This window comes from Dama dama, chromosome 6, assembly GCF_033118175.1.
Source record: "Dama dama isolate Ldn47 chromosome 6, ASM3311817v1, whole genome shotgun sequence".
Lineage (NCBI taxonomy): Eukaryota > Metazoa > Chordata > Mammalia > Artiodactyla > Cervidae > Dama > Dama dama.
Genome location: NC_083686.1, coordinates 32,401,819 through 32,427,527, shown reverse-complemented (window position 1 = coordinate 32,427,527; position 25,709 = coordinate 32,401,819). Strand labels below are relative to the sequence as shown.

General features: G+C 36.6%; 1 protein-coding gene across 1 annotated transcript in view; it reads right to left on the bottom strand.

Moving 5' to 3' along the window:
* Positions 1-4,364: 4,364 nt before the first annotated feature.
* The window catches only part of LOC133058548 (transmembrane protease serine 11G-like), a 32,554-nt gene continuing 11,209 nt past the window's right edge, over positions 4,365-25,709 (bottom strand). Inside the window, exons 2-10 of the mRNA XM_061145262.1 lie at positions 18,808-18,929; positions 17,956-18,074; positions 16,598-16,665; positions 15,809-15,969; positions 11,328-11,366; positions 10,226-10,397; positions 8,991-9,250; positions 6,684-6,826; positions 4,365-4,526 (exon numbers count right to left, since the gene is read on the bottom strand). Of these exons, the coding sequence (XP_061001245.1) occupies positions 4,365-4,526; positions 6,684-6,826; positions 8,991-9,250; positions 10,226-10,397; positions 11,328-11,366; positions 15,809-15,969; positions 16,598-16,665; positions 17,956-18,074; positions 18,808-18,929 (1,246 nt within the window). The remainder of the gene's footprint in view (positions 4,527-6,683; positions 6,827-8,990; positions 9,251-10,225; positions 10,398-11,327; positions 11,367-15,808; positions 15,970-16,597; positions 16,666-17,955; positions 18,075-18,807; positions 18,930-25,709) is intronic.

The window sequence follows — 25,709 nt, the reverse complement described above, 5'->3', positions numbered from 1 at the left end:
GATGCTAATAACTACAGATCTGGGCTCTCAGAGTGAAGCAGCACTCGGAGGAAATCATGTTCTTAGACTTCAGTTCACCAGTGCTGGAAGCCTGGAGGAGTGAGGGTGAGGAAAAGAAAACCTGAAAGCATCTGATCATTTGCTATCTTTCCCAGAAGTTTCTCTCCTTTGTATGAATTTTCCTGGATACTTCCAAAATTGGTGGTTTGGGTTGCTGAGTCTAGACTGGTGTGAAAAACAGGTGAACATTGTCTCAAGGCAATATAGGGCAAGGCAGGGTCCTGGGGGACCGAGTAAAACTTAAAAAAAAAACTTCTTTCAACTATTTGCTCATTACATTCTAGGCTTCAAGGGCCCACCCTTCCTACATACTCTGGTTCAAGATAGGCCTGTCTCCTGGTATCTCACTTTTGTTATGATTTCCTGGTCTAGAATTCATGTTTACTTCCTATTCTATAGTTTATCTGATTTGGTTGATTTGGAGAAGTAAGTAAGTTCCTAAGCTAGTTTACCATTTTGGTAGAAATAAAAGCCCAGATATACTCATGTGTGGGAAACTGTGTGTGTATGTATAAAATAATATCATTTTGGGGGGGAAAGGTGGGTAAGTTATTTATAAGTGAACAGATATATTCATTTATATTTGTATACATAGAAAACAACATAATACGTTGACCAGGAAGTTTGTTCAGATTTTTCCATATGCTGTAACAGAAAAACAGTTACGCTGTAACTGAACGAACTTATTGGCCAGCCCAATAAAAGCATATATAGAACTTTAAACTTGGTTATCTTAGAAAAAAATTGGAGCGGTATTGCCAGAGTTATCTCTGTAGTGCTTTATGTTTAGAAAACAGCTGCTGTAATTTTAGATCTTGAAATGAAACTACAATAAAATATATTTTAAAATAACATGAACCAGGAGATGGCAGCATAGTAACATGTTTGGTCTAAGTTTCTTAGGTCCTCGCAACGTTTGAAGGAACATAGGTGTGGGTCACAGTGATTTGTTGTTTTCATATTTTCTAGATTCATCTATAATAAATCTACATTAACAGATTGCACAATCCAATCCTTGTTTTTTTGGGTTGACTTCTTGCTTAACCTATAATTTGATATTTCTTTTCTTTGAGACTAAGTCACTCTGATAGACCTCATTATTTGCTACTCTTGTTTGGTTGCCATTAACATAGCTTTTGTGTTTACAAGAAATTCCCTATTGATTTAAAAAGTAACCCCCCCCCCCAAAAAAAAAAAATCTCTCTTTGATTCTTTAATATACTACTAATTGAGGAAGTTCTAGGATCTTTATCTAAGGGAAATAGGAAAGCCCCATTTCTACCTGTGGGTCCCTGTGGACCTGCTGTAGATCATACAGATCCCGTCTCCACTAGTGGACCAGCAGCCCCAGAGGAAGGAGAGTCCAAAAGCGGTCATGCTTTGCCTGCCTAACCATATTCTCCAAAGGGTCTGCTACTTTCAACAGCAGTTTTAAAAAATACTTTTGGTTCTTTATGTAGTCTTAAGCATAGGATTGAGGTTTATATACAACAGTGTACCCATTGTCTAGAATACCCAATGTCTAATGCATAGAGATTTAAGAAATATTTGTTAGATGAATAAGTGATTATGTAAGTAGTTGCATCAAATACTCTAGGTCAGTGATGTCCAATAGAACTTTCTGCGATGAAAATGATGTATATCTGTGCTATCCAAAATGGTAGCTGCCAGTCACAGGTAATTATTTTATGTCTAAATTGTGATTTGTTTATGTAGCTGATAGATACTAACATTCATGTGGTTTCACCTGGGGCTTAAGAATATTTAGATTGCATACGTGTTTTATACTCTGATTCTTATGAAGTTAAATACATGAGTGTAAAAGGGTTCAGGGTAAAGCCTTAAAACATATTTGTATCTACATCTTTTTGGTTCCAGCAGAAAGGGGATTTGAAATATGGTTCTTGTTTAATGTTTTGTTTAGAAAAAAGGAAATGACCTTAATTGTTTAAAACAATGTGATTTGTATGACTGAAGAAATAAATTTTAATTGTATTAATTTAAATTAATTTATATCTATTTAGCCTCAACTGGCTTAGACAATCCAGATTTTAGTGCGTAGTAATGCTACATGATTCTCTATTCTTCACTCTACAGTGTTAGTGAAAGATGGTCTGAGACATTCTGCCTCAACTCGTTATGTAATACTCTTTCAAATGGTATCTGTTTATACATTCCAAGGATACTTAATTGATAACAATTGTTTAGGATTTAGTTATTTGACATTTATGTCTCTAGATACATATTTATATCAATATCTATATAATCTCTCTATATCTCTAGATATATAGATCTATTTACGTCTGTATCTATCCATCCATCCATCCACCCACCCATCTGCCCAACTAGAGATGAATTATTTGCTTGTAGCAACTCAGTCTTCAAACTGCCTCCTTTATCCAACTAGTTTCAATTCCCAAATGATCTTAATTTGGCTTGGATTGTTTAGATATGAGTGTTTAAATACCATCATGGTAAATGGCATTTTGGCATTCTCAGTGTATCAACATTAAATAAAGGATGAGAAAAAAGATATCTTCAAACTCATGTAAGGCAATTGTGGGTGCAAGATTTTTAATGATGACTCTTTTTCTCTATTGATTCCATGGCAGTGGTTCTCACCTAGGGGTGATTTTACCCCTCGGGGGACGTTTGACAATGTCTGGGTACATTTTTATTTGTTACAACTTGGTAGAGTTACCACTGGCACCTAGGGTACAGAGGGAAAGAAAGCTGCTAATCATTCTACACTGTAGAAGATTCTGCCGCCCCTCAAACCTCCCCCCGCCTCCGCCCCAAGAAAGAATTACCTGACATGTCAATAGTACCAAGGTTGAGAAGCCCTGCCAAGTAGTGATGATTCAAAGATAATGAGTCTGAATTTATCATTATAAATATATTTTAATTTACAATATAATATTATGTGGGAGAAGAAAGACTCTTACTTGATATAAAACTCAAAAAGTCTTCACATGACAGTTATTTCATTAACTAAATTAATTGAAACAGGAGGAGCCAAATAAAATTCAGATGCACAAGAAAAGTTTGAGTTTTGCTCAATACTAGTCATGTACAGTGGCACAAAATATGCATTTAAATATACATAAAATGACTGTATCATTATTAAACCATCCAAAGATGCTTTCTTATTTGAATATTCTTTATAAATACAATTCTTCAAAGAATGACTACCATTTGTAACAGTAAATTTAAATATTATACAATAAAGTCTTTCCCAAACTCATATCAAACTGAATGAATTTCTAATTTTCTGTTGACTTCTTATATATTTATGAATATATAATTTATACTGGCATCTCATTCTGTGAGTCCCTTAAATATTCTGAAGTTGAAAATAAAATGGTTTAAGAAATGAACTGCATTAGTAAGTAATTAAACAGAAGTGAAAAGTACAGTTAGACCAGAAGCGGAACATTTTCCATTTTTTAGAGCTGGAAAGTAACTTCTCTCACTAAGTCCTTGCCTCTTCTCATTCCCCACCTGACGAAAAGGCCAAGGAACTGCTTTTATTTTCTGAATATCAAAAGTCATTTTTACATAATTTGAAACAAAATCCTGTCCTAGGCAATATTTCCAGTTCTCCTACTATCTGATCCAAGGATTTATTCTTTGTTCTAAACTCAACATTAGTGTAGTTGCTTAAAGAGTTTAAAGTCTGCACTGTTGGGTGTAAATTTAAATGTCAAGATTTTCCAAGTTTCAGAAAGAGGTTAAATGAACATCTGAGGGCAAAGGGGACAGGACTCTTGCAGTGCCATCTCTTGAGTCCTGGTTTCATGTCTAATGCCTCTCCATTTGCATTAGTGTCAGCCAAAATGAATCACCTGGATTTGTCTGGTGTAGTGAATCTACAGATTCTTGGTGAGGATTATTTGAGGAGGAGGCTAAAAACTATGAAGTCAGGGAAGGGCAGTATGCTGTGTCAGGAAAAAAAATAACAAATACTTAGCCAGCTGGTACTCATCTGATTAAACTGCTGGATTTTTCTAAAATGGAAAGTGTGTAGTAGAAACCAAAAGATGAGCCAGGAGGCAATCAGAGACACTTAGCAGCAATGGCAGATCTTACTGGAGTTGACACTATGGTATATGCTTGTGGTCAGTGAGACACATCAGGTGATGTGAAAGAAAGCCTTCTTTCCTCACATGTTAGAGGAGAGTTGTCAGATCAGGCTTATTTGCATCTTGAATTTGATGACAATATACATAGCGGCACATACTAAACATGATTTGCCAGAGGCCACACATGGGATTTACATTTTGGATGTAGAGGTGGTTATTACTTTAGATGCCAGTTTTAGACTTAATCCAGTCCCGATAATGAGTCACTTTGGTATAGACTCCAGGCTTGTTTTCTTTTCCACAGTCCATTCCCCAGCTTACTATTCCGATAAGATACCAGATGTTTCCATCACGTGCTATAACCAGAGGTCCCCCAGAATCACCCTGGCAAGTGGGAAGGAAAAAAAAGATCAATGTGATAAATAAAGGGGTGTCAGAAATACAAGTTAATCAGCATCTGGATGTCTAGTAAATTAATATTTTAAGTTGAAATATGAAAAACAAATTCTGTTTTTACTCACCATTAATTTAATAGTTGAGATTCTTATTATCTGTTATCTGATTATCTCTGTTTACCTCTATTAATGTCTCTTTCTGGAAGGTAGTGTGACTAAAGTTAAGGTTTCAGCTTTATCCTTGTATAGTTTTTAGTTTTGCTCGGTCTCAGCAAACACAAATTGAACCTAGGTCTCAGCATCCATTTCTTATATAAATGTGACCTCAAGTGTCACTTCTGCCATGAAGCCTCTCCTAAATCTGTTAGGTAGGAATAATCTCATGCTTTGAATCTGGAATCCCCACCTTGTTCCACCAGTTGATAGGAAGGTGTCTGAGGCACTGTATCACTGTGTAGCAATAGATTTGAGAGGAGAAAGATAGGCCAAGGACTTTCCAAATGAATGTGCATGATTATTACACACAGGGTTTTGCTCCCAAGTGAACTGGTTTGAGTGTAGGAATCAAGAAGACTTCCCTGATATAGTTAAGCCTTTCACAAATGATTTTTAATTTTATCTTTTAGCAATGAGTCTACTCACTTAAAAGAAATATTATATGGAAACCCCTTCCGGATGTTTCTGTTAAATAAGAGAGATGATTCTGTTTGAAGTAGGCAGGGTTCTTAGAATCTTGTGCCTTTAAACTCTCTTCCCATCATATACTTCTTAGTACACTCTCTGTGCCCAGTGGACAGAGAGTAAGAGCTCTGGTCTACCAAAAGCAATCCTGCTGGTCTACCAAAAGCAATTGTCCTAAGCTTCTTTCCCAAAGTCCTAAATCCTAATTTAGGTTCTTAGTATACTAGAGGTGAAGGAAGCAAGGGAACATGGACCAACAGAATGAGAACATCTGCTCTCTTATGGAATAAACTCAGATACAAGTCTCTATTCAACAGATTCCTTTTTTTGTTTTGTGGAGCTGAGTCTATTTCAAACATAAAATTGCTAAACCATTGGATTCAGTTTCAAATGCTACAGGTAGAAGGTTTAATTATTTATTTTCAGTCCTTGAAATAGCCATACTTTACAATGTATTATCTTTAAATGCTTAGTGATTAAAATTAATGCTCTGTAAGGTTGAGGGAAATGCAATTTATTTAATTAGTACGTGATTTGTGAGGTAACACTTTGAAATGAATGTATAGATATTTTCTCTCCTAAGTAGTATAATTCTATGTGATGTACACTGTTTAAGTTCAAAGGTTCAAGCACTGGTGTGATGATGCTCTACTGGCCGTGGAGACATCTGCAGGTCCGAGGCCACAGCGCCTTGCAGTTAGAGGGATTAGATACCTAACTACAGAGTCTGACTGTGGCTTGAAGCAGTGATTCTATGTCTCTGGTTTGGTTTCTATTGTCTACAGGAAGTCCTTTTCTTTAATCAGAGCCCACCAGTTTGCAGCTGGTGATTCTTCTTTACACATGGCTCTGGGCTTCTCTGGTGTCTCAAATGGTAAAGAATCCACCTGCAACGTGGGACACCTGGGTTCAATGCCTGCATTGGGAAGATCCCCTGGAGGAGGGCACAGCAACCCACTCCAGTGGTCTAGCCTTGAGAGTCCCCACAGACAGAGGAGTCTGGCAGGTTACAGTCCATGGGGGTGCAAAGAGTTGGACATGCCTGAGTGAATAAGCACAACACCAGACAATAGTAAACGAGGACTATTTCTTATGGCTATTCTTTTCCCTGTAACTTTTCAAAAAAATTTTTGTCATGCCTGTTTTTTAAAATTTTATTCAAATTTTTCTTATTTCAATTTTATATAGGAGTATAGTTGATCGACAATGTTGTGTTAATTTCAGATGTACAAGAAAGTGATTCAGTTATGCATATACATGTATCTGTGCTTTTTCAAATTCTTTTCCCATTTAGATTATTACAGAATATTGAGCAGAGTCCCCTGTGCTATATGGTAGGTCCTTGTTGGTTATCTGTTTTAAACGTAACCCTGTATACTCTGCTATTTTCTCTCCTCCACAAATTTAATTTCATAGAGTCATCTCTAGTAACAGATTCATTTTGTAGATTTGAATGTATTCTTACTTCACAGGCATCTAGTTTTCCTTTCAAGAATCCAGCACATATCATTCCTGATGATACAGCTCCACCATATACATGAACTTGATTACATATATCATTACTTATGATCTCTACTTCAACTTCTCTCAGAGTATTGGGAAAGGGACCTAAAGAGAAAAAAATAAACAGATGAAGAATTTCCATATTATTGCTTATGATAGTTAATTGTTGTTTCTTGCAAATGATGAACCAGTGAGAAAACATTTTTCTAGAGATAATATCACTGTGGACTCAATGACAAGTGTTCAGATTCAAGTTTTATTTCTAGGGTATCTCCTATGTGCTAGGTACCATGCTTGGTACATTGACTCCTACTATCTTATTTAATCCTAGCTACCGTCGTCACTCATTGGAAAAGACCCTGATGCTGGGAGGGATTGGGGGCAGGAGAAGAAGGGGACGACAGAGGATGAGATGGCTGGATGGCATCACTGACTCAATGGGCATGAGTCTGAGTAAACTCTGGGAGTTGGTGATGGACAGGGAGGCCTGGCGTGCTGCGATACATGGGGTCGCAAAGAGTCGGACACGACTGAGCGACTGAACTGAACTGAACTGAACCGTCATCAAAGACAGATGTAAGTATTCTTTTTTTCAGATGAGGAAACCAAAGCTCACCTGGTTTTGAGTCTTAGCCGTGATCACATAGTTACATGAAGGATAACGTTAGATTTAAACCCAGGGGATTCCTCACCACCTAGGATAATCTGTGACAGTTTACCTTACCTTATCTGACAATCTGCCTCATCACTTGACAAAACACATCTCAGAGATTTTGCAAGTTTGGTTCCAGACCACCACACTGAAGCTAATATCTCAATGCAGCTAGTCATACAAATTTTTTTATTTTCCAGTACATATGAAAAGTATGTTTACACTATATATAGTAAGTGTGCATTAGCATTATGTCTAAATATATATAAATGTATATGTATATATATACATGTTAATTTAAAAATCTTATTGCTGGAAAATACTAACTGCTACCTCATAAAGACTCAGATAAAAGCTATACTTTGAGCAAGGACACAAACAAGACTGTAATGCCATTATAAGAGTCTATATTGTTGCTTGTATTTTACTCTTGTCTGAGTCTTTTGCAACCTCATTTACTAGAGCCCACCAGGTTTCTCTGTCCATTAGATTTTCTAGGCAAGAATACAGGAATAGGTTGCCATTTCCTTCTCCAGGGGATATTCCCAACCCAGGGGTGGAACTTGTATCTCCTTCTTTGGCAGGCAAATTCTTTACCACTGAGCCCTCAGAGAAGCCCATAAAAGTCAGAAATTCAAGAGCAGATTAAATTAAATGTAATAAATCCAACCAAGAGACATGAGAACTAGAAACTCAAATCAGGCTCTAAAGTTCTATCTTTGCAGTTTAATATATTATTAAGTGTAGTAAAATGTTATGTCTGTCAAATTCATAAAGTCTCAGGCTCAAAAACTCTTTCATAGATACATGGATACAAAGGGCTTCCTTTAATGTTTAGCATCAAGAACACCATTCAAATTGCTTGCTTAAGGTATTTCTGTTTAACTGTATTTCTGTACATTACAGAAAGCTTGTCATTATTACTGCTCACAAATTACATACTTTAAGAATCATCAACCATAACAGTCTCTGTGTACAAAAGGCAACAAAAGAAAAAAAAAAAACAAATATTATATGGAAAGTTGTTTAGTCACTAAGTTGTGTCTGACTCTTCTGAGACCCCAGGGACTGTAGCCTGCTAGGCTCCTCTGTCCATGGGGTTTCTCAGGCAAGAATATTAGAGTAGGTTGCCATTTTTTTTTAAAGGAAAGCTATAGCTACATAGATTCCAAAATACCCCATAAAGAAGATAATACATACAGGTACTGTTTAATAGTAGTTTTCATAACTTACCGTTAGTTTAGCCACTCAGTCATGTCCAACTCTTTGCGACCCCATGGACTGCAGCATGCCAGGCTTCCCTGTCCATCACTGAGGGTTTATATCTTGTTTCTGCCATATATTTCATGTGACATCTTGATTACATCTATTTTATATATTTTTATTTTGTATCTTATATCTCTTCCAATGGGGGGAGAAGATCCTCTGGAGGAGGGAATGGCAACCCACTTCAGAATTCTTGCCTGGAGAATCCCATGGACAGAGGAGCCTGGCAGGCTAGGGTACAGAGGGTCACAAAGAGTTGGACATGACTGAAGTGACTTAGCATGCACGCACACATTCCAGTGGAGGATGAGTTTTCTTTTTTCACTTGTACATTTTTACTGAGATACTCACCATTTGCTTTTAGAGCTCCCCATCCAGTGACAAACACTTTGCTCTTAGGTAAGGCTTCAAAAGTAGCATCTGGGAGACAGACTCTGTGCACCTCATCCGAAAATACGACAGGGTTGGAGAGCTTCACCACAGCGATGTCATCATCATGCTTATGGGCAGCATAGTCTTCATGAATGACAACCGACTGCACCTCTTGTCTCATTAGTGGGGGGCTTAGAGTTGTTCCAAAGCTAGCCGTCCAGCGTTTGGGGTTTTTGTAGCTGATCACAGATTAAAAGGATTATGGTTGGTTTAGATCATTTCTGATCAGAAGTTGCCCAGGACTCTGAATGAGCATGGACATAATGGTGGGGAAGGGCAAATTGTTTAAAGTGGTAGTTGCTTGGGATCCTCCCACTTTCTTTATTTGTGGCTTCTCCCTGGGACTCCTTTTTTCATTTTGTTGATAAACCTTCCCCGTTCTAAAATAGCTTAAAATTACTCTCCTTGAGGGAAAGTTTGTATTTTTTTTAAAGGAAACTTATTATCGCCAGTTTTGGTTGTAAAAGTAATTCAGATTAGTTGATGAGTATACAAGTAAGTAAAAATTAGACATATGTACCCACATGTACACACACATAAGTACTCATATCTATACATATAAATGTATGTATATCTATGGAGAGAGAAAAGAGAGAGGGAAAGAGAGGTGGAGCCACTTTTATATTGTTTTCACATCCTTCCTTTTCAGTAAACATTTTATCCAGAATATTTTCCCATTTTATATGAATTTCAGTAGGTTTATTGTATCTCTTTAGTATTCCCAAGTGTTTCACATGTTAAGTCACCAAAAAGCATACAAGTAATAAAAGCACAGCACCAGATATTCATGTGGGAAAATCAGATGTAAGTTTGAGGGTTGGGATACTATTATCTGAGTTTTATTTTAAGAAATGCACAGTATATTTCAGGAAAACTGGTGTGTGTGTATGTGTTTAACTTTTGGTGATGTTAACTTGTTTTTAAAGTTGAGGTTGTTGGAGAATCTATATTCAGTTGGAATTGAAAATATTCTAATTTTTCCCTATTCTTCAGTAATTGTTACTTCTTCTAAGTCTGCTGGACAATTATGTATACCATTTTAGGGTCTAAGATGACCAATGAAAACGGGATAACAATTACAGGATGTGAAGGTGAGGAGATGAAATTGGTGATCTCTGTTATATACGGAGAGGCTGGCACAGGTGAGGACTTACAATTCAAAGCAATGAGCAGCAGTCAGGAGCCACACCTCACTAATCAACGTGGCTCCACAGAAATGGATGCCGTCAACCTGCAGGCTGGCTTGCCAAGGCCAATCAGCTTTCTTTGCAACACTACCATCGGCAATTCTTTCCATGGATGGGAACTCCCTCCCTAAACCGCAACCTGTCAGAGGGAATTAGACGGTTATTTCCAGAGTTATAAATGTGTGTGAATATGCTTGGCACATTAAGATGGAAATATAACCTTGCCTTACCTTAAAAATTAATCAAAACTGCATGACAGAATAATAATTATTCACACTGAAAAAAGGATTAACTTAAAAAAATATTTGATACCTCTTACAGCAATTTCACTTTAAATTTTTTTTTCATATTTTCTGAATCACATTTTTATAGGCAGAAGTTTATAAAAAAAAAAAAGAAGTTTACCTGAGTGATTTTTGACAATTTTGAGTGTGAAATTTACAGCACTTAAAGCAGAAGAATACCATTTTTACTCTTCTAAAATACTTCTCTGTTACAAAAAATCATTACACTACAACAGTATAAATGTCAAAGTTCACATATTAAAGTTAGTGGATGTCATTAAATTCTAAGCAAAATCTTCTGCTTTAACAAAATGAGCCAAATAAACTCAAATAAGATAAAATGAAAAGGGATTGTAAAAAAGAAAAGTCATCAGCAAAACTTTCTTTGTGGTAGAGCAAGTATGTTATTAATAGTAATTTTTCCCCTTGGGGAGAGTTAAATTATGTATCCATTAAAAGTTGTTATATACTTCTGGGAAAAAGTTTATATGGGAATAGTGATATTCCAAAAGTGTTTTGGGTTCTATTATTTAATTTATATGGGCTTCCCAGGTGGCTCAGTGGTAAAGAATCTGCCTGCCAATGCAGCAGATGCGGGTTAGAACCCTGGGTAGGGAAGATACTCTGGAGTAGGAAATGGCAATCCACTTCAATATTGTTGCCTGGAAAATCCCATGGACAGAGGAAACTGGTGCTACAGTCCATGGGGTCATAGAGTCAGACATGACTGAGCGCACATGCAAGCATCTGATTTATGTACATCTCAATAATAATGTTGAACTTACAACTGTTCAGGATGTGCTCTGCTTGTACATTATTCATATCTGTGGGAAAAAAACAAGGTGATTGGTCAACAGTGGAACACTTTAAATACTCTTTCTACATGACATGAATGTTTCTATTTTGGAGGAATTGAAGAGTCAATAAATTCTTAATTTAAATAAAATTCTACAATAAGTAGAGGCCCAGACATAGATTAAACTCTTCTTCTGACTATATGTGGCCTCTGGGAAAATCCTGTTCATAATTATAAAATCATTGGCATGGGGAAGGATATTGTTTGCCATGAAGGATGACTACATCTAATTAATTAATCCCACATCAATTTATTAAAATATAAGTTAAACAGAAGAGGGTGTAGGTAGATATCACTACACACCTATCGGGAAGGCTAAAATGAAAAATAGTGATAACACCAAATTTTGGCAAAGATGCAGAGAAACTGGGTAACTCATATAATAGGAAATGCAAAATGGTACAGCCACTCTTAGAAATAGTTTGGTAGTTCCTTTCAAAACTAAAAATGTTTTTATCAACTGCAGTTGTACTCTTAGACATTTATCCCAAAGAATGAAGACATATTCATGAAGAAACTTGGACATGAATGTTTATAGCAGCTTCATTGTAGTAGGCAAAAACTTGAAACTACCCAAATGCTCTTCAGCAGATGAGTGGTTAAACAAACTGGAATGCTATGAAAACTGCCTAGCAATAACAAGGAACAAACTATTGATACAATAAGATGGATTAACCTCAAGCAAAATATGTTGAACGAAAGTGGTCAATCTCAAAACGATACCAAGTATATAATTCTATTTATGTGAAATCTATAAAATAATGTAATTACAGAGATGAAAAATGGATTAGTGGTAGTTGGGCTAGGTATAGATAGAAGAAATAGGTGTTGCTTTAAAGAAGTAACACTAGAGAGCCTTGACATTGTACAGTTGAATATATTGATTCTGGTGGTAGTTATACAATATGTGATAAAATTGCCTAGAGCTATACATACAAATCCACACACAAATTAGTTCATATATTATTGTGGAATCTGAATAAATTCTGTGGATTGTATCCATTTGAATTTCTTGGTTTTAATGTACTGCATCAAGGAAGGCTGGGGGAAGGGTACAAGTGCATGAGATTTCTCTATAAATTTCTTTGCAACTTCATGTAAATCTATAATTATTTCAAAATAATATTTTAAAAGCCTATCAAACATGCTGATAGAAAGTCTGAATTATCTTTCTCTTTTTTTCTATAGAAAATAATATAAAAACTTTGATGTTTGAAGAGTATACAGCAAAAAAAAAAAAAAAAGGTAAGGGAAAAATAGTAAGATATTACAGAGAAACATGAAGTAACTAACAAATAAAAAAAGGGTGTTTTTAAACAGCCCAGCAAATAATGGGCTGAAGCCCTAAAAAGACATTTCTCCAAAGAAGACATACAGATGGCCAATAAACACATGAAAAGATTTTCAACATTACTTATTATTAGAGAAATGGAAATCAAAACTACAATGAGGTATCATCTCCCACCAGTCAGAATGACCATCACCAAAGAAATCTATAAACAATTAATGCTGTAGAGCATGTGGGAAAAAGGAAACTCTTGCACTGTTGGTGGTAATATAAATTAATATAGCCACTATGGAGAACAGTATGGACATTCCTTAAAAAAACAAAAAACAAAAAACTAGGAATAAAACTACCATATGACCCAGCAATTCCAGTGCTGGGCATATACCTTGAGAAAACTAAAATTTTAAAAGACTTATGTACCCCCAATATTTGGGGCTTCCCCAGTGTCTCTGGTAAAGAATCTGCCTGCAATGCAGGAGCCGCAGGTTCAATCCCTGGGTCAGGAAGATCCCCTGGAGAAGGGAAGGACAACCCACTCCAGTATTCCTGCCTGGAGAATCCAGTGGACAGAGGAGGCTGGTGAGATACAGTCCGCAGGGTCACGAAGAGTCCGTCACTGCTGAAGCAGCTTAGCACACATGCACGCATGCATGCATCCCTGATGCTCACTGCTGCACTATTTACAATAGCCAGGGTATGGACACGGCCTCGATGTCCATCAACAGACGGATGGATAAGGAAGTTGTGGTGCACATATACAAGGGAGTATTACTCAGCCAGGAATGAAGGAATGAATTTGAATCAGTAGAACTGATGTGGATGAACATAGAGCCTGTTATACAGAGTGAAGTAAGTCACAAAGAGAAAGGCAAATATCATATATTAATGCATATATATGGAATCTAGAAAAGTGATTCTGATGAACCTATTTGCAAGGCAGGAAGAGAGACTCAGACACAGAGAACAGACTTGTAGACACAGTAAGGGAAGGAGAGGGTGGGACAGATTGAAAGAGTAGCATGGAAACATATACATTATCATATGTAAAATAGATAGCTAGTGGGAAGTTGTTTTGTAACACGAGGAGCTCAGCCTGGTGCTCTGTGACAACCTAGAGGGATGGAATAGGGTGAGGGGTGGGGGGGAGGTTCAGGAGAGAGGGAACATGTGTATATTTATGGCTGACTCATGTTGTTACGTGGCAGAAATAAACACAGCATTGTAAAGTAATTATCCTCCAATTAAAATTGATTTTTAAAAAGCATTCTTTTTCTGAATTACATGATATTTAGAGAGTTAATCAGCTTTTTAAAATATTTGATTTGTTGTCACTCCTTTCCCATTCTAACTAAATATTCATTACCCAAAACAAAACTTAGCTGAAAGCTAAACTCAAAGCTTCTCCTTGAGCTTTATCATAATCCTGTAAAAATTACCTTTAAAAGACTAAGCTTAGCAGATTTCTGCTGGACTCAAAGATATTCTCAGAAAGCTCTTTCAATATTTGTGTTTTGGAGCCATTTGTGTGTTTAGTTTCCAAGCTCTCTTTTTTTTAAAAGACATGTTAATCAATTGTCCAACTTCTCAGGATCAACGTTGTTAAAGATATCAGAGAAAGTCCATTTAATAATACATTACATTAATTTGCTTGTTCTTGTACTTTTCAAAATTTTTATATTTTCCTAAAGAATAAGTTTCACTTACTATTTTCATTTTGCGAAACAGGAATTGAGACATAGAGGTCCAACAATTTATCGAAGGCTACAACTGTTACTGCTAGGACATAGGTCTTCTGGTTTTTAAGTCTTGGTTTCTTTTCACTACCACCTGCAGTCCTTCTTAGTATGTATTCCATGCATTTTCTCTTTATATTATATGTATGTAAATGAGTTCTCTTACCCTATAAAATGCGACTTCTGGTTTTTAAAGTTTATATATACAACCTCTTACTTTCTGAAGCATAGTTGTAAAGCTCTTAAGTGAGAAAAGGGAGGATTCCAGGTTCCTCAGTGTTCTGTGGTATCTGTTAATATTAAAACACTACTTTTGTTTCATTCTCACTTTTGAGACTCTGAATTAATTTACAGAGTTAAAGACACAGTGTTCTGTAAATACCCTGTTACTGTCCTGTGCTGAGTTCTGTGCTAATCTTGGAAAGGTGATCATGTCTACAGAAGACACATTTCCTGTGTTCAAGGACTTACCACTCTTTTGCAGAGAAGTAAATTTTTAAAAATAATATATGGATTAATTTTCAAGCACCCTGATAAGGACAGAAGTGTCACAGGATAAATTATGAATCTTAGGAGACCTTCCCATGGGAATGAGGAATGTCTTAACAGTAACTTGACAAACCTAGACAGCATATTAAAAAGGAGAGACATCACTTTGCCAACAGAGGTCCATAGAGTCAAAGCTATGGTTTTCCGGTAGTCATGTACAGATGTGAGAGTTGGAACATAAAGAAGGCTGAGCGCCAAAGAATCGATCCTTTTGAACTGTGGTGTTGGAGAAGACTCTTGAGATCCCTTGGAGATCAAACCAGTCAATCCTAAAGGAAATCAATCCTGAATATTCACTGGAAGGACTGGTGCTAAGGCTGAAACTCCAATATTTTGGCCACCTGATGTGAAGAGCCACCTCATTGGAAAAGACCTTGATGCTGGGAAAGATTAAGGGCAGGAGGACAAGCAGGCAGCAGAGTATTAGATGGTTGGATGGCATCACAGACTCAATGGATAAGGATTTGAATAAACTCTGGAAGATTGTGAAGGACAGGGAAGACTGGCATGCTGCAGTTCATGGGGTCACAGAGAGCTGGACAAGACTTAGCAACTGAACAACAACAACAATGCCTAATTAGTTCAAACAATTCCACTAAAATCTTTTTTAAAGAATAAGTGATACTTCTATATTTGGATTATCATATTATCCTTGTTTTACAACTGTGTCTATACTAACCAAAGGAAGTGTTGATTGTGTGGAGATTTGTTTATTATCAAGTAATTAAGAGACATAAATAAAAGTGATTTAATTTTATGGTTAAAAAAAGATTTCTCTGTAGAAGGAAAGACTGTTAAAATGATAAACTGTAACAAAGAAAGAAAAATGGTATTTCTTGCCTTTAAGATAGGGCAGTGAAGTATCTATCTTCAAGAAGCTTTCATTTAATTTCAACTTCTGATGCAAAATGCTATCAGCTTCTCTTTTTATTGTGTCTGCATTGTTAGAGGTAAACTGAAATTTGAGCAATACGTTTACTTTCAAACCATTATTACTTGGCCTGAAAAACAAAAATATCAGAATAAATGAGTGAGGAAGTAGCATAGTAGTTACTATTTTATAACTTATTACATAAATATAGTTATATCTTCAAGAAAATACAACATAAATATTTTATACTCTTCATTGTCATGGATGTTTTTCCTTTCTGCATCATATAGGTGTTAATACCTGAATTACTCCTAGTTTGTAAAACTTGATCATATTTAGAGAGGGGAGAGTATCTGAAAATGGTAAAATCTTTTTTTTCTGGACAAATAAAAGCACTTGTTAAATTCATCAACCTTGTATTTTATTCTTGACTTTAAAAAATCCATTATATTTATTTATTGTTTAAAATGTAAGTAAAATTGAGAGGAGTTTTTAATGATTGTAAGAATCTTTAATTGAAATACAAAAATCTTTAAAAGGACAACCAGTAGAATATATTTTATCACTACCCAAGTTACAGCACTCTCTCCCTAAAATATACTCTGTAAAGGAGAAATAACAATTAAATGTAATAATATTAAACTATTTTTACTCTCAGTATATCTTAATTTTTTACATTATATCCAGAAAGCAAATAATTGAAGAAAAACTAAATAATACAAAGTTGCCTTTTCATCAAAGTAATTAGCTATAATTACCTAACATTGAAAACATGAGACTTGATGTAATGATGATTTAAACTGGATCTTTGGAATATCTCATCTATCTGAGAAAAGAAAAAAAAGTGTAGAACTTTGTTAAATATGAATTTTTCACATTTCAGTATATTACAAAAATGCTTGTATAAAATGTACAGTGATTCAAATAGCATTTACTTCTAAGTTTGTTTACAACTATGCCCAGAAATCTCATTTGGGCATACTCTTATCATAAAGGTCATCTCTGTAACTGAATGTTGGTATTTGAATAAATTGTCACCTGGTCAAAGATGAATGATAAAAAGAGTCAAATGAAGTCACATATTTCAACAGCCAGTACAGAGACTGAATTTCATTGAAAACTTGCTATGAATGAACTTAACAACCACTATCATTAAAACATAATTATCATCCCCATGAGTGTGATTAAAAATAAGCTTTTTAGGCTTTGGTGAAAATTTATAAGCTGTCTTTTGAAACTGTGGTAAGTGGGGGAGAGGAGGAAAATGTATATTTTGGGGAACACTTTTTAAAAATTAATATACTTATCAAGAAAAAGGCATCAAATCTTTACCTAGAATCATATAACAAAATACTATATATTCTGCACCAATTTTTCCCCCCTAAGTATTTGCTTAGGATGTATTTTTGGAAAGGCACACCAATCCCACTCAGTTGCATCCTTTGACTCATTTCATCAGCTTCTGCTTTTGGTTGGGAAAGATCTAAAGAAGTATTTCTAAACCTGGCAAAGATCTGCCATCTTTGGTCAATGCTATACTCCGTAGAAGCTGTGTATAAACTGAAGTCTTTCACTAGCTCAATTAAAGAGCTAGTCTGTGTGTTTCTGTGGTATATTTTCAGGAATAAAATGTTCAGTATAAGTTGCATAATGGGAAATGTATCAGGTCATGCACACAGTAGGTGCTTACTATGTTGTATATGGTAATGTTTGTACCTAAGTTATGTCTCCAGATAAATCCAATATATATTTTTTTGTGTGTATTTGACCTACCTATTTATCTCTCGGGCTTATGTTGTTCAGCATATGGTACAATTATCCTTTCTCCAATGTATTGTTCCAATCTTCCTGAGATAGTTAGTTAGAGTCACCAGGATTAGCAAATAAAAATATAGTTAAGCTTTAATTTCAGATGAACAATGATTTTTTAGTATAAGCATGAAATATATACTCATGAGAATCTGAAATTAAAATCTAACTGGGCATTCTTTGTTTTTCTGACAACCAAAACATAACTGCAATTTTGTATGTTCTCAAATTGCCTCTTACTATAATTTAAACTCCTTCACAATAATATTGTCAGGGTAGGAATGATGGCAGAAAAGCTCAGCCTTACCTCATTACTGATTTTTTGTTTCAGGTCTGTCCTATTTTTTGAATGTTCCACTGCAAAATCAGGATTGTATTTAATACTAGGGATCCGGACGGAAGTTTGGTAATAATGAACCTTCTGATCTGGAAGGGAAAGCAAAAATGGATCGTTTGAGTTGTATAACTATCAGAAGGGATGATATGCAGAAAACTCCTGTAACTGACAAGTTGTTGGGAATTAAACACAACAGCTGTAGCCAACACAGCCTTTAACCCTTTATTAAGATCACACATTCTAATGGTCACAAGGTTGTCAGTTGTATCCTGACACAATTACCACCTGTTAGTGGTAATTTATCAATTTAAGCTGTTAATTAAATAATAATAGTAGAATGTATTATATTCAAAAAGCTGACCTCAAAGTTAGAATTGCTACTAAAATAATATTTTGCTCTCAGTACATTAAATATTATTAAACCATACAATAGCATATGACTCTACTGAACTGTTTGAGAGAAAATATTATATGAATAGAATTGCTACTAAGATAATATTTTGCTCTCAGTACATTAAATATTATTAAACCATACAATAGCATATGACTCTACTGAACTGTTTGAGAGAAAATATTATATGAACCAAGTCAAATTTTAAATGCTAGAAGTAATTTTTACACATAAATTTTTACATTTGCCAATGTAGACAAATTCATGCAAATAAATATCGAATTATACAAAGTATGTATACATCTATATAAACTATTATTGCAATGAAAATTACATCTTAAAATATTAGAAAAGGGTTTCTAAAATGTTAAGATTTTAAAATCAATTGTCTAGATCTTTAAATTTTCAAAATAATGCAATCAGATTCTTACCAAATATCAAAAAATAAACAGGGAGACCGATGATTGCTGCTAGAACCAAGACAACAGCTGTAGTAATAAGGGCAATCATCCATGGTTTCAGTGAATGTGTTCTTCTACCCCGAATTGATGGCCTTTTGAGAAAGAGTTGTATGTTACAAACAAATAGAACTTAAACACTGGAATCTCAATTTCACATAGCTTTGGTATAGAATTTTTTTTTCTGGATTTCATAGTTGGCCCTTACAGCACTTAGTAACATTTAAATGTATTTTTCTATAAAAAATTAGAAAAAGTGCCATTAAAAGTCTCATTGGCATTTGACTCTACATTTTTATTTTAAAAAGTCAGAATTGTACTATAGTTGACTACTGTTTCCTTTGTTTCTGGTTCACCACACTGCTGCTGCTGCTGCTAAGTCACTTCAGTCGTGTCCGACTCTGTGTGACCCCACAGACGGCAGCCCACCAGGCTCCCCCGTCCCTGGGATTCTCCAGGCAAGAACACTGGAGTGGGTTGCCATTTCCTTCTCCAATGCATGAAAGTGAAAAGTGAAAGTGAAGTCGCTCAGTCGTGTCCGACTGCTAGCAACCCCATGGACTGCAGCCTACCAGGCTCCTCCATCCATGGGATTTTCCAGGCAAGAGTACTGGAGTGGGTTGCCATTGCTTTCTCCATCACTATACTAGATGTTCTGAAATATTTTTGTTTTTGTAAATGAACTAGTACCTTATATTTGGTTTATATGCCTCAAATCATATGAGCCTCAAAGAGTGAGGGCTTCTGGGACACTCCTCTAGTTCTAGCATGAACAGTCAGACTCAGAGAGATTACTAAATCCTCAAAGTTGGATATTGGAAGATTTGACACTAAGACATGGGTTTTGGGACTCTTTCGCACTTCTTAAACCCATAATCCCTATTCATAAGACAAAATCTATAATGTCGGAGAAGGCAATGGCACCCCACTCCAGTACTCTTGCCTGGAAAATCCCATGGACCGAGGAGCTTGGTAGACTGCGGACCATGGGGTCGCTAAGAGTCGGACATGACTGAGCAACTTCACTCTCACTTTTCACTTTCATGCATTGGAGAAGGAAATGGCAACCCACTCCAGTGTTCTTGCCTGGAGAATCCCAGGGACGGGGGAGCCTGGTGGGCTGCCATCTATGGGGTCGCACAGAGTCGGACACGACTGAAGCCACTTAGCAGCAGCAGCAGCAGCAATCTATAATGCATACAAAGAGCATCTGAAATAGGACAGGTTGAAGAAAAGAAAACAGAATGGAACTATAAGGAAAAAATAATATGTGAACCAAAATGATATCATTAATACGATAAACAAATAAATAGTGATAGCTTGGCATTTTGGACCAAGGAACTATGTGGTGTGAGAACCACTGGTGTTATATAATAAACATCTATTTTATAAGATGGTAAGATTTTAAACTTGTGACTTTTATAGGTGATGTGGCACAGGATAAGGACAGATTTGTTTGAATAAATAATCGATTTAAAGAAAAATATTAAGATAATAATATTGAAATATATTGAAAATATAATGGAAAGAATGAAAGTAGAATGCAAATGACTGACATTTGAGAAAATTTAGTGGAAGCGGGAAAATATGGCAAAGCCTGTCTCCTTCCTAATGTCAGGGCCCAGAGTCTAAGGACTAACTGAACAATGTCAGAGTTGTGATGAACATGGATTGTCTGGGAGGATTTAATCTATGGGAGGACTGAACAGGAATATCCTTTAGAAAGTTAAAGGTACCAATTCTTGTTCTGTTAAAAATTACACATGGAAAAGAAGAATAAGGAATTTTCTTCCCTGGAGTTAGTAGCTGGTGGCAAATAGGCCCCAGCTAAAATTTTAAAATTAACTGAGGTGTGCCTTTCGACATCAGTGATCTGGAAGGATTAGGGATGCTTGAAGCTTTCGAACTGTGGTGCTGGAAAAGTCTCTTGAGAGTCCCTTGAACTGCAAAGAGATCAAACCAGTCAATCCTAAAGGAAATCAATCCCGAATATTCACTGGAAGGACTGGTGCTGAAGCTGAAGCTCCAAAATTTTGACCACCTGATGTGAAGAGCTGACTCACTGGAAAAGACCCTGATGCTGGGAAAGACTGAGGGCAGGAAGAGAGGGTGGCAGAAAATAAGATGGTTAGATAGCATCACCGACTCAAGATCACGAATTTGTGCAAACTCCGGGAGGGAGTGGAGGACAGAGGAGGCTGGTGGGCTGCAGTCTATGGGGTTGTAAAGAGTTGGACACGACTTAGTGACTGAAAAACAACAGCAATAATGCATCTTTATATCTGGGCAAGAAGATAGAGGCAGTTTCCCCACTCAGGACCATCGACCTGACCTCTTCTAAGTATCTCAGGGAGCACCAAATCTGAGTTATTCTGTGTTTCTGGAAGGATCTAATGTTAAAGTTACTCTGGCCTTCTACTCTTTGGTTGGTGGGAAGAGTATTACATCTGCAAACATTTGAAGTATCTATAAAAGAGCTGGGATCCTGCTTGGGCCCAGGCAAGTGCTGGTGAATGTATTCATCACATTTATTAATAGAAGATCATGGGTAATCATGAACTCAGTTGAGATTTGCTGAGTTTCTTCTGTGTGTCACTTTCTGCTTGAGACTCAAAATTGAATAATATATAGGTTCCCATTTTCAAAGAATGTGTGATCTAGAAACATATTAAGTAACTACCGTAATAGAAATGATAAATGTCATGATGGAATTATGCCTGGTTCGCTATGGAAGCTGAGTGGATACTTGGTTTTGCCTTAGAGAAGTTGTCTTGTGAACTGCTTCTTGAAGGCTGAGAAGGAAGAATTGGCAAGAATGGATGTATCACAGGCAGAAGGGATAGTATAAATTAAGGTGACATGAGACAAGGACAAGAATGTCTCAAGAACATACTTGAGAAAGTAGAGTTCATAAATGAGAATGGAGGTGAAGTTAATGAGGAGAGAGCAACTAGTTAGCTTGGTGGATATTTATTGAGCAGTACTATGTATGGAAATGGCTACCCACTCCTGTATTCTTGCCTGGGAAATCCCATGGACTGAGGAGCCTGGAGGGCTATAGTCCATGGAGTTGCAAAGAGTCAGACATGACTGAGTGACTAACACTTATTTACGTATCTATGAAATGCAGGGGAACATAGAAAAGAATCTTCAATATTCCCCTCCAGGAACGTACAGTATTTTAGAGGAGGAGCACAGTGTAACACGTTGTACCAGGTTTGCAGAGCATTTCTAATAGAGTTTCAGAGAACTAACGATTTCTCCTTGGAGGAAATAATGGCTGAAAAATAATGATACTTTTTTAAAACTTGAAAATGCCAGATCCATCTTCTCATTCTTTCCCCCTTTGTATTAGATATAGAAAACCATTCATAAAGAGGGAGATTGTTTTGCAACAAAATTCTCATAATCAAAATGATCTGGTTTCTTGTTGGACTGTTTGAACTCCAGAAAATCACTGTGACTTCCTCACCATTTTATGTAAGGGTCATAAGTGAAAAATGGTTTGAGTTTGTTTCCTTAACCATGCAGAAAGTGGAAGTGTTAGTTTCTCAGTTGTGTCTGATTCTTTGTGACCCTATGGACTATAACCCACCAGGCTCCCCTGTCCATGGAATTCTCCAGGCAAGAACACTGGAGTGGGTTGCCATTCTCTTCTCCAGGGAATCTTCCCAACCTAGGGATTGAACCCAAGTTTCCCTCATTGCAGGCAGATTCTTTACTGTCTGAGCTACCAGGAAACTATGCTGACATGCTCTCAAATATTTATTAATATATGTTTTTGTTTTAAATAAAACAATGCTTTATTCCTGATTTATTTTAGTTCTAACCCAATTTTATCTTAAATATTGACTAATTTCAATGACTAATTTCAGTGGTTGTTCAATATTGGTAGAGATTATACCTCATAGATTCTCAGTAGATATTTGTTTACTAAGTAAAATATTGTGTTATTTTATTTAACCCTAAACTACTTGCAACAGAAAAACTATTTTTAGTAGAGAGTTTTGCTAGAGATGAATTACTTCAAACATGGCAGGAGGAAAAATCAGATTAAGCACTTATTTGGAATCAAGATACAATTGTACATTTTGTCCTTAAAAATTGCTAATGGGCAGCTTCCTCCTCTTCCCTTCTTGGTTTCTCCTTCCCCCTAACCCTTTAGATACAAAGAATTTCATTTTGGTCAGACTGTTACAATAAGATGACTAAACAGGTTCACTGTAGTTAGGAAAATCCAACCAGAGGGATCGGGTAGAGTGGGAGGTGGGAGGGGGGATCGGGATGGGGAATACATGTAAATCCATGGCTGATTCATGTCAATGTATGACAAAAACCACTACAATATTGTAAAGTAATTAGCCTCCAACTAATAAAAATAAATGAAAAAAAAAAAGAAAAGCCTTTGACATCCAAACAAAAGAAAAATTTAAGTGACCTCACCTTTGAGGCATTCACATCAAAGTGAAGATGAGCAGTGACAAAAGCTATCCTTTCAGCAGGCTTTAGAAAGCCTTTCACAAAGAGTCAAAATATTTTTGAAAAGTGTCATCCTTTTAATCCCTCCTCTTGTTGTTGTTCAGTCATCCAGTCGTGTCCGACTCCTTGTGACCCCATGAACTGCAGCGCGCCAGGCCTCCCTGTCCCTCACCACCTCCCAGAGTTTTCCCAAGTTCATGTTCATTACATCGGTGATGCCCTCCAGCCATCTCATCCTTTGACGCTCTCTACTTTTGTTTAAAATCTGAGGGGGCTTATCATCCAGACTGGCTTCCCAGGTGACCCTAGTGGTAAAGAATCTGCCTACCAATTCAGGAGAGACAGGTTTGATCCCTGGGTCATGAAGATCCTCTGGAGGAGGAAATGGCAACCCACTCCAATGTTCTTGCCTGGGAAATCCCATGGACAGAGGAGCCTGGTGGGCTATAGTCCATAGGGTTGCAAAGAGTCAGCTGTGACTTAGCACTCACAGACACATTATCCAGACTATCTCATGGGTAGGTATTCAACCAAACCTCAGAATAGAAAGAACTTATCCTTCTCTTTTCATTATCAACCATTCCCTTTCAATGTACAACCTTTACTAAGGTACATCTTCAGGTTATTTCACCTTACGTGGCTCTCTGAGCATCTATTATTTTTCCTGGAGTTTTTTCAAATGCTTTATTTAATCAAAATGTTGTCAGTCAGTGAATCAATGGGCATGCATGTGAAGTCACTTCAGTTGTCTCCTACTCTTTGTGACCCCATGGACTGTAAGTCTCCAGGCTCCTCTGCCCATGGGATTGTCTAGGCAAAAATACCGGAGTGGGTTGCCATGCCTTCCTCCAGGGGATCTTCCTGATCCCGGGTTCAAACCCACTTCTCTTATGTCTCCTGCATTGGCAGGTGGGTTCTTTATCACTTGCACCGTGTGGGAAGCCCAGTAATTCAAATATGAGGAATAAAGTGATTTTGCTGCACAGCAGCCACCACATGATTTGAAGGGCTTCTGGTCTCTGAAAGAGGTTGCCCAGCAGAGCAGTGAAGAGTGTAGTTTCTGCAGCCAGCTGACCTGTTTTCATCCTGACTCTTCACTGCGGGACCTTGGACAGTCATTCAACTTCTTTGTGCCTCAGCTTCCTTAGGGTAAGATGAAAGTAATAATACCCACCTTGTGGGATTTATTGAAAATATTAAATGAGTTAATGTATGAAAGGGCACTTAGAACTGTATCTAAAACAGGGTGAGGACTTAGGAGTTTGGATTATTTTCTTATTTTTATTATCGAAAGCAACTGAAAATGTTAGCAAGGAGTTTGTACATAAATGGAGTGGAGTGATCTGGGGGAAAGTTTATACTAGATGGTGGATGTGCTGTTCATGAAAGAAAAAGGTGAGAACTGGTGTCCAGGACATCAGAATCTGAGTGACGACACTAGGCACAAAATATACAGAGATAGGGAAGCAGCTTGGGAGACTAGCGTAGCAAAGCCCTGATTTTCCCCGTGGAGAGTTCCAGAAGGTAGAATCATTCTATCTGGGTTGAGGAAGGACTTCAGAGCCTTCAAGAGAAATCATAGGATTCAGAAGTAGACATTATGTGGTGAACATATTTTGATGCTCACATGGTGAGCATCCGTGAGGAAAGAATTACTGGGCAAAAATAATGGGTATGGGAAAATTCAAGGCAAAACAATACAGATGAATCATCTAGCTGGGGTTTTAATTCATCACCTGAGGAAGATGGAATAACTCTGGAAGAAAGTTGTTATGCAAGTATCAGTAGGAAGTGGTGTTATTACTCATAATAACAGTGGCTGAACAATGATGATGATCATCATTTCAATTGTACCACCGGATATTATGAGACTTTCATTAAATCTGTAATGTAGATAGACTTATTCAAGGTTGTGTAAAAGATTAAGTGATTTGTGCTTTCTTTTATGCTTCATGTTCTGGTAAGCTGTGTGTATTGTTTATATAACCCCACATAATGCAAATAAGAAAGATAAAATGTTTCATAAATAAAAAGTTGATGGATGTCATAATTAAAATGTAATTAAAATAATTAGTGTTTTAGTTGATAAGAGTTCAAAAAGAAAGAAACACAGTCAGAGAGTGTTACTCTTCAGAGCTCTGCTCATTAATGCAAATTTACATAGTGAATTTCTATGAGAAGCTGTTCCTTGAAGGGAATTTTAGAACTCTGAGGTCATTAAAGCCTGATGAAAACCAAAAAGAGGGCATATGCCATTGACCTGGGCTGTTGAAGAAGATCAGCTGGCGGAGTACTTTCCACCCACTTTGGTTTCAATTTTTTCTGGTACATTTTCCTGATTTTCTACTAATGCTTTCAATTAAGCATCATTTATCTTTAGTCATGTCTCTTCCTAC